This window comes from Plectropomus leopardus, chromosome 20 (assembly GCF_026936395.1).
Source record: "Plectropomus leopardus strain MGB_pleo_1.0 chromosome 20, ASM2693639v1, whole genome shotgun sequence".
NCBI classification, from domain to species: domain Eukaryota; kingdom Metazoa; phylum Chordata; class Actinopteri; order Perciformes; family Serranidae; genus Plectropomus; species Plectropomus leopardus.
This window is the reverse complement of record NC_142195.1, coordinates 16884244-16894081: the sequence shown is the minus strand read 5'-3', so window position 1 is coordinate 16894081 and position 9838 is coordinate 16884244. Positions and strand designations below refer to the sequence as shown.

Here is a 9838-nt window from a genome sequence, read left to right as displayed (position 1 = left end):
CACCCCCTGACCCCCCTAGGATTAGTCTGAGCCATGAATAATAACATCTGTCTCCACCCTTAGCAGCAAAATGATAGTTTGCTCAGATTGCAAAACACATTTTCCCTTCAAGCCACTTGCTTGATAAACAGAGGATAATGAAAAACGCCAGAAAAGATTCAAACAGCATGTTTTTCTGAGTAATAAGTAGATATTTGTCTATTACTTTAGCCATGTTTTTATTGGCTGCTGAAGGGAAGTCCATGAAAAAGACCCTAACTCCTGGACCATGGCATCTTCCAGACGTGGGTTATTTGAGTTTGACAGCCTCACTAGACTCCAGCAGATAAATCCACTTATATTCTTACCTCAAGCTTGTGGAGTATTTACGAGAAAACGGTCTGGCTTTAACAGCAAGTCTGCTGCTGCAGTAAAAGTGAGGCCACATTTGTTTTGTTTTGTTCTGTTTTTCCATTCAAAGTGATGTCTGTGTGTTAGTTTATTTTATTGTCCCGGTATAAAACATTGCTTGTGTTGAGGTGTTTTTAACTGTGTAGTACAGACAGTCACATTTTCAATAAGGCCAAACAGCTGATCCCATCAGAGCTAAGCTAGTTTACCGGCAAACAGACTCTACTGTAGCTTTTTTTCCTGGTGCCCTTTACACACTGTCCTGTCAACCAGTGCCATCATTCGCAGAGATTATCCACAATCCCTTATCACACACTTCTGTTTTGCAACTGGGATGCTCCTCAAAATAAAACTGAGCATAACCCAACAAGTTTAAAATGCAATTCAAAAGAAAATTCAAAGGTACAGTACATCCAAAATAGTAAATTTTACTGGTACAGAACTTCTTTAGTATAATAAAACATCACAGAACATGGTTTGATGCTGCTACACAGAAGGTGTTTTCAGATGTAATGTTGGGTAAAAGATGTAAATTAATCAAATAGCATGCTTCTATATTACATATTGAATAATAAGAGAGGATCATAATTGTCTACATTGCACTATAATGTTTTCTATAGGTGTTGTGAGCTTTTAATACTCACTGGAGTGATTTTACATCTCAAAACTAAGTTAATAAATGCTAAAAAGAGCAGTGATAAGTAGTAATACAACCCATTTCCACTGAATTTTTGCAAGGTTATTCTTTGAAGTTGATTTGAGTTTCAAGAAAGATCTAATTGCAATCAAATATAACAATTTCAGAGATTTCAGATTTTTTTCTCCCTATGTCCTCTTTGGATTTTGAGTTTCATATCCAAGCAGACAAAACTGTTTTCCCTGACTGTCCTCAACATCACAAGCAAGGACATTAGATTTATGTTATTGGTTTACAGTAATTCTGTATTGGCTTTTGTACCATGCTTTCCAGCATGTTGCATAACATCAACCAGATTATACTCCAGCTATAGAAACAAACAGTCTCCATCTGTCTGTCTGCCTCAACCCTCACGCCACCGTTTTGTTTCTTCAGTTTCCCGCAGTTGACAGCATTTTACCTAATAAGTTATATAAAATTACAAAATAAAGAGAAGCACGAACAGGACCAGTTCAGCATCAAGTGCTGATCCTGGAGTTCCTGACCCCTGGAGCTAAGTGGCCTAACAGTTGAGTTAGTGTAATAGGACTAAGTTCTCTGAACATCAGACCACCAGTAAGCTTATTACTGCTCCGTGCGTATTGTGTCGGGTTTGGCTGCATTCTCGTGAGCTCAGGAGGGATCACAGCCAACATGTTTTCAAGCTTCAACTGCTGACAAATATTTCTGTGTTTTTATGCTCCAAACAAGAATTGATATCTTCGTTGTCCACTCATTATTGTCTGAAATTTGTCTTTGGCTTTACATACACTTAAAAACCTGACAGACAGTTATACACAAAAAAAACCCTTCTCTGACATCTAAAAAACATCTGCCTCTGCCCTGAGTTGGAATGTATGAGATAGAAACAGCTAGGTCTTAATGTTTAACTGCCTGCAGGTTTATATGCATTCACAAAGTGCAAAAAAATAACTTTTAGAGCACAAAAAGCACAAAATTCAAGTGATATTGTTTAGAAAAATATTTTTATTTGAACTTTCCCATTCACTCTAAACACCATAGCAACAGTGAACATTTTCCTTGGACAAACAATGGATGAACACGGAGTGATAGAGGAAGAGATGGATTTTTAAAAAACAGATGCAAATCTAGGACAAATGCAGATAGCCACTTCATTTCTTTTTTGCATCTATCCACTCACATTATCACTCACATACACGCCTCCTGTCACTCTTTCATTCTGCATCTTTTTGCTTTCATGCCTGTGAGACTTCAATTCTCTCAGCTCCTCACTCTCCTGCTCTTTCTCTCTCTTTAGCAGGCCCCAGACTGCAGCACAGGCTGAAACTCTCCTGCCATGCAGATATCCTCCTGTTTCTGACGGACGATGCGCTGGATGGCGGGTGGCAGGCCACGGGGGTTCCTGGAGAAGACAAGGGCGTAGCCATCCTCGCAGCTTCCATCCTCCTTCACTGTGCGACAAGCGTAGGTGATGGCGTAGTTGTCGTAGTCTGTGTCAATCACCCAGTAGTTGTCACCTGGTAAGAAATAAAAGGATTAGAGCGTGTGAAGAGGGATGAGGACATATAAGAGGTATGAGACAGGAATATGTGTGCACAGCTGACCTCCGCTCGACAGGTAGCTGGCCAGTCCCTGGTAGTTCATGAACATCTTGCCGGGTGTGGTAGGGTCAGGGACAGTGTACTGGGCAGCCATGTCAGCACACACAACCCAGAAGCTGCAACATGATGATGCAAACACACGTTAGCATTAAAGGGAACAATGTACAAAGAATCAAACTGCAATTACAAGAACTTCATGTGTAAACCTTAATAATTCTTATTACAACATACTGCATAGACACATGCACATAGTATATTTTATCTTTTCTAAACTAAGTCTAGAATACTTTCAGTTAATGTCATGAGTGCACAAATCAGCCAAAGTTTTTAAGTTTGCTTGTAAAAGTGCATTCAAGCACACATTCATGAGTAAAAACTCCATGATCCAGCTAACACTATTCAGAAAGCGTTTTTCAAAAATTACACCCATTTCTGTCTTAAATCTGTAGAACCGCAGGTATCTTGCTTAATTGTTGACTGAATATTTCATCTGTCCTCATCTCCCCAGGTCTTGGTCAAGAATTTCTTTACGACCAGACTGACCTTTTGCCTTATTTAGGAGGAGTTTAAAGAAGCATGAGGCTGGTTTTGACTTTGTATTATCTAATTTTATCTATAAATAATGAGTGGAAAAGTCACTCGCTGGCCTGCTGACTTACCCAAACAAAGTTACACGTCCCTTGGAAGATGCGGTCATGGAGCCATCATCATCAATGGTGTACTCAGCTGAGATGTTGTCCTGCAGGAACAGGCCCTCTGGATCTTTCTTCTGCAGTGCGTACCACTTTCCTGCATACTGCGATGAAAAGGAAGGTCAGACTTTTTTTTTCTCTTATTTTTTCAACCTGCATGCTGTTTGTGTCTTTCAATTCACTCACCCTCTTGGGGTCAAAGTCCTCTTTGACTGTGAAGCTGTCCACAACACAGGAGGCAGACAGAGACAGCTCTACGCAGGACAGCAAGACCAGCAGCAGGGACAGCTTTGAGGATCCCATTCTATAAGGACAATATATATCAGTCAATTAAGACCAAAAACAGGGAAGGTGTTTAACAACATAGTCCAACATCCCTGACTTCTTTTACACTAATGCACTTAACTGTAGAGGCACCAACAATATATTGTACTATTTTACATGAGAAAAGAAAGTAGCACTATTTGACAGTCTATTACCTGCTGGAAAAAAATATTTTGATAATTATAGTCTACATCAAAAACTGTAAGACCACATTAAACAGCCCAGTGGTTACTAAGTCTCTAAGAGAAAGTTTAAATGCTTCAGTACTCAACACAATTTCAAAAAACACAATCTCATGTCTGATGAAAATGAAAGCAATACCCAACACTACCAAGCAGAAAGTAAAATGAATAAAACCTCAGTGTCTTACCTGTTTTAAGTCAAAGAAGCAACAGTGATTAAATTTCTACTCCTGTCTGTGGTTGTTGGACTGATTGGGTCTGTGTTTGAGGTGGCCTTTATATACACACTCCACAGACAAGCTTATGGCTGATTTTCATTGCTGGGAACTAAATAAGGTGCTTAAATCTAGAGGTAATCCTGTTGGGGTGAAATACTTACCGTAATCTGGCTTCTCCGCTGAAACCTGCCCAAGACTTACTATAAAAACAATTAGGCCTTTATGTAACTGATTGGAAACACAATCAAACCTGCACATGCATATCTGAGCACATGCAGGTGCATAGTGTTTGTGTTTTCTTAACTGGCTAACATTTTCAGTAGGGGAAATAAATGGCTGCAACCCAGAATACATTGAATCTTTACTTACTTTAAGAATTCTTATGAGGCAGCAACAGACGAGAAAATAAGAAAGAAAAGAGGAAAAAAACGAAAATGATGTCATTTATACATGCCTTTAGAATGAATTTGTAAATGCAAACAATCTGCATCACAATGTGAGGGGGGAATTTTGAGTAAACTAAAAAGTTTACATGCCAGAATACAAAAATTCCCATGTGTGACTCCCCATGTCTCACATTGCAGGTTTTAGTGCAGCCATTTTTCCAGACAAAACAAATAGAACACAAAGTCCGTGTTGGTTAAAGCTGTTTTCAAGGTAGAAAGTACACAGTTAATTGTTTATTCAAAGCACCACAGTGGCGCAAAGGGCACAAATCTGCCCAAATAACCGCTCAGTCATTTACAAGAAAACACATTAGAACACTGCAAAATTCAAATGTGAAATGAAATATCTGCATTTTTATTTTCCTGACATGGAATTTCTTGGCAAAGAACTTTTCAATTAATAAGTACTTAATAACAAACTTAAGTCTAAATATTATATATATTCTCCTGCATCTTCCCTTTAAGAAACTTTAAATTCAGATAAAATTATTTCCCCTCTCCCTTTTGATGAAGGTAAATTAAACCATGCATACAACCAGCAAGATACAAATCTTCTGAACTCTACAGATATTTGGCAAGTCCACTAGTACAAGGACTGGGGAGTACTGGGTGGACAAAGAAAAAGATTCGTATTTGAACGATTTCATAAATGAGACTGAATTACAGGGAAATGTAAATGCTGCACAAGACATCTAGAATTTTCTTTTTTATGTTAAGGTGTAGCTGTATTCCACATTTAATTTTAACATCCAAAAAATATTATGAATCTAATTAATAAATTAATAAATTAATAATAATGATGGCACGTGAAGAATTAATACATGTACACAAATACTCACAGACATACAAAGACATACACTGTTACTACTTAAGTTATACTGTACAGAGTTCAAGTGTTTAGTCAATTCAGTACATTTTAAGTCTAAGAACATTACCTCAAAACACCTGACGAAGTCAGTAGAAAAGGAACACCTCATTATTTTGTCTTCTTGTGGTTGAGCAATGAGTGTGTAATCCTATTAGAAGTAGCAGCCAAGTCGCCAGGATAAAGTGTTGGCATTGTATGTTCTATAAACCTCGACTATGTTACATTTGTTTGTTCTATATGTATCGTATCAACATTTCTAAAGTGGGGAGGTTGTATTGTATTGTGCATTTTACATATGAAATGTACAAACTTTAACATATTTGTAGTTTGTGGAAACACAACCAACATTTATTTTAGCCAACCTGGTCCCACTATCAGGGCATCAAAAAACATTGTTTTGGCTTCAAAAACAGACACACAATGAACCTATCAGCATCATTATTAGATGTCAAGAGCACCTAGTGTAAAGAGTATTAAAGTCTGCTCAGGGCGGATAGACGTGCAGGTCTTTTACCTAGACTAGTGTTGATGTCCCATGTGAAACTAAAAGTTAATGCTGTCATAAATCAAGTGAGTTGACTCAATTGACTACATCAGCTACGATCTTTTCTTTAGCTGCTGACCCCTTGCATCAAGACACAACAAAAGGCCTCTGCCCTGGCCTGAAAATATGACAAGTAGCAATGAGATCATGCTGTTCTAGCAATTAGGTTGGAGGTAGCCTGTAAGTGCGTCCAAACTTTCCAAATAAGAGGATGAACAACAGCACTGATAATACAGTTAGATAAGGGCATACATACACCATGCTATGTGTTAGAAGACTTTTACCACAAAAAAAGGACTACATTGGCAACTGATTTTAAATGTAATGACAAAAGTGAAAATTAGAATCAATAAAACTATAATAACAATAAACTATAACTAACTATCTCTCTCTACTGTGCATAAATGAATGCACCTACACACACAAGCTCTCTCTCACTCTGTCTCTCTTGGCCATGAACTTATGAACTCTCATTTGCTGGATTAACCCTGTTCACATGAGATCACCGCTGGCATAACACTGTATATCATGCAATAACATCCAAAGTCTTATTCATGTGCAAGCTCTGCTTTTCAACATTCATTTTCCTTGACTTAATTTAAGTTATTCAATCTGTTGCTTTTGTTAACTGCAGACTCACGCCACAGTGATAAACACGTTTCCTCATTGACGAAATAGACAGACAAGCCAATCAAGGCAGACAGGCTATTTTTTCCATTGACTGTGCTGTGCCGTACTATAATCCTACTTGTACAACCTGAATGGACAAAAATAGACTGTAGATTTTACATCACTAAATGCCATGACAGAGCATGCTCCAAACCTCAGGCCATCATCATCTGAATTTGATTGGCTGATAAATCTGATAGACCTGAGACAAGGCTAACACAGTGATTACATCCTCTGTTGACCATCATGACTGCTGTGTTTACTATTCAAGTGCTGTCACGTTCAGGGACTGTGCCAACATCCGCTGCCTAACACCTTAAGCTTGTATTGTAGATCCCATTCACAAAACATGGACGCATTTCCAGGCATTTAGGGCTGTGGCTATTTGTTTGGTATGTTGTGATGTAAAAAAAAAAAAAAAAGAAGAGAGATGTGAGTTTCAGGGTAAGAATTTTTTGGGCCTTGGGATAGAAAGGTTAAGAATGATGATGTTTGATTAACTCATATTGTTTCTTTGCTAGGGTGCCTTTTTTGCTTTGTCTTTCCTCATTTACTGTCAGTCATAATAAAAGCATAAAATGCCCTCCAAAAATGATAAATAACCAGGACAGTATGTAGAATGTCAGTCAGCCACACTTGTAAGATTTGGTTAAATTATTATGTATTAGCCTATATGTGTGCCAACAGTCTTGAGAAGATTTCCAATTATGCAAGCAATATAATGTTTGCCAAAATGTCTGTGTGGGTGGACGGGTGCTAAAATATGGTTCTGCTTCCATCTTGTGGTTAATGGCAGCATTGCTACTGGTAAATTCACAGTATAGTGATATCATGGAGTAATAGACATCAAAATGGACAGTGACAATATACAGACAGTGAGGAAAAGCGTTGAAAAGCAACCACTTTAAACTAATCAAACCTATTCAGCAGAAATAAATCAAATATCAACATACACTCACACTGGATAACAATACAGAAAATATTTTGGCATAAACTAATGTACATTTATAGTGAAAGGTAAAAAATAGCCTACAGTAGTTCAAAGATTTTTAATCAATAAGATGTAAAGCTTTATTTTAGAATATTTTTTTCAAAGTTGAATGTTCTTATTGAGCACCACCTGGTGGCAACAAAAGCGATTTTAGTGGTATTGACTAATTTAGAAATAAATTTAATTCTGTATTAATACATGCCGTTTAAAAAAAACTTCGGTTACTGCTGTTATTTATCATTTATACACAATTTAAGGTCAGTGAAATGACAGGATTGAATAGTGAATAGTTTTAAATGCAATTAACGCAATTTTTTTGCATTAAGGTGCCTGGTCTAAAAGATAGTAGCCAAGCTGTAGTCATCATAAAATATGTGTATTATCTTCCACAGGCACACTGAACATTTCCGCCTTAAAAAACAAACAGACAAAAACCCCAACTTAATATTATATAAAATAAAGTCTTATTAATGTGGAGTTGAAACTGGTAATATTTGTTGTTATGTGTTTATTTTTTTTAAATTATCATTATTAATATTAATATTATTGTCATCATCATCATTATTATTATCATGCTTCCCATGTGTTTTATTTAAAGGGGATGGTAGCATATTTGGGCAAGAGCAGGCTTTCAGGGTCTTGAACATTAAACAAGTAGAACAACATGTAACAATGGACTTGCTCATTCAGAGCATTTGTGATTAAAGTCATGTTGTGCAATTGTGCCACCTATGCAGAAACAAATTTGAACATGTTACTCGAAAAAATAACCAGAACACATGAACAATTAAAAGCTGTCCATCTCTAAAAGCAATTTATCAGTAGGAATGTGGTTACTTTTTTTCTAAACTAAATTTAAAAAAAAAAAAAATTTAAAATAGTTTTAATTTCTCAGAATACAGTCATAGTTTCAATTTATAATTTAACTATTGGTTAGCACGTGTCAACAAATTTCACATTAGCCCCGCTCACATTTGACCCAAATTTGTGATGAAATTATGCCAGAATGATTCATCTCAGACTTTCAAATCTCATATCATCATTTAGCTTATTACCGTCACTCACTCTTTCTTTGTCGTACACACACACACACACACACACACACACACACACACACAGACACACACACACACTGGACCTGCTGTAATATGTTATAGTGGAAGCAGATTATCTATTTGACCTTTTGTTTAAGGTGTTTATGTAACCTTATTATAGACAGGTCCTCCCTACTCTAAATGAATTAACTTTCTTACAGAAAACATGGCTCTTCTTCCACTTTGTGTCTGTTTGTTGTTGACAGTACTATCATACTGTATCACACATGTTAAATTACATAGTTTCTAGCATCCAGCCTCCTCAGGATATCACTTACTGTCAGTCTCTTAAATATGATAATGACAGTCATTGATGTGGAAACTGAGAAAGACACTGCGGGAAGACTGCATTACAGATTGCATGTAGAGAGAGATGGAGAGTTGGGGTGCTGAGATAATCAGCTAGTGTCCTAACTAAATAGGGCTTTATGCCAGATGAGGCCTTGTTTAATAAGGACTTAAAGAGCTTGTACAGGTAGACCTGCATGTGTGAGAGAGATAGAGACAGTATACTGTATGCTTAAACTGAAAAAGAAAATTGGAGTTACAGAATAAACTAAAAATATTCAGGAATGTACAATGTGTATCTTATATTCCTTATTTTTTATCACATACTTGATAGGAAATTTACCAGAATTACAGGCATTACCAAATTGTGATTCCTTATTTTCCAAATTTAATTAGGAGTGTTATTCTTGTCTGCTTTAGGGTCTAAGTTGGAAGTAGTGTCATTTGGTCTGTGGTTGACATGTGCTGATTAGTTATATTGTTCGCTTTGCGCTGTTTTTACAAATATTTATGTAGACTAAAAGAGCTACATACATATCAAATTCAAATCTACATAAAGTGTTTACTTTGAAAATATATAAATATATTTTATCATTTGATGTAACAGTTAAACTGAGAATTCAAGAGTGCTGTGAAAAGAGAGATTGCATATCTCTCTCTTTGAGCAGCTTTTGTGTGAAATCTTTTACATGTAGTATGTTTTTAATATATATATTTTTAGATTTATTTGATCTAGCAGTGCCGTTACAAAGGTACTACATGTACTGCAGCACACGGCGGCTGGATGATTTGGCCCCAACATCCGTTACCAGATGATCAGCTGACAAGTTTAGCAAAGGCAGATCCCTGCTAACCTTCAGCACTATCTGCTGA

The 9838-nt window shown here is 36.8% G+C and overlaps 1 protein-coding gene across 1 annotated transcript; it reads right to left on the bottom strand.

The window, feature by feature from the left end:
* Positions 1-2033: 2033 nt before the first annotated feature.
* rbp4l (retinol binding protein 4, like) lies at positions 2034-4169 on the bottom strand. Its single transcript, XM_042509579.2, has 5 exons — positions 4036-4169; positions 3528-3645; positions 3309-3445; positions 2653-2765; positions 2034-2565 (listed from the first exon to the last, which is right to left on the bottom strand). Exons 2-5 carry the CDS (start codon positions 3642-3644, stop codon positions 2342-2344), a joined length of 591 nt encoding a protein of 196 aa, XP_042365513.1. The 5' UTR covers position 3645; positions 4036-4169; the 3' UTR covers positions 2034-2341.
* Positions 4170-9838: the final 5669 nt, after the last annotated feature.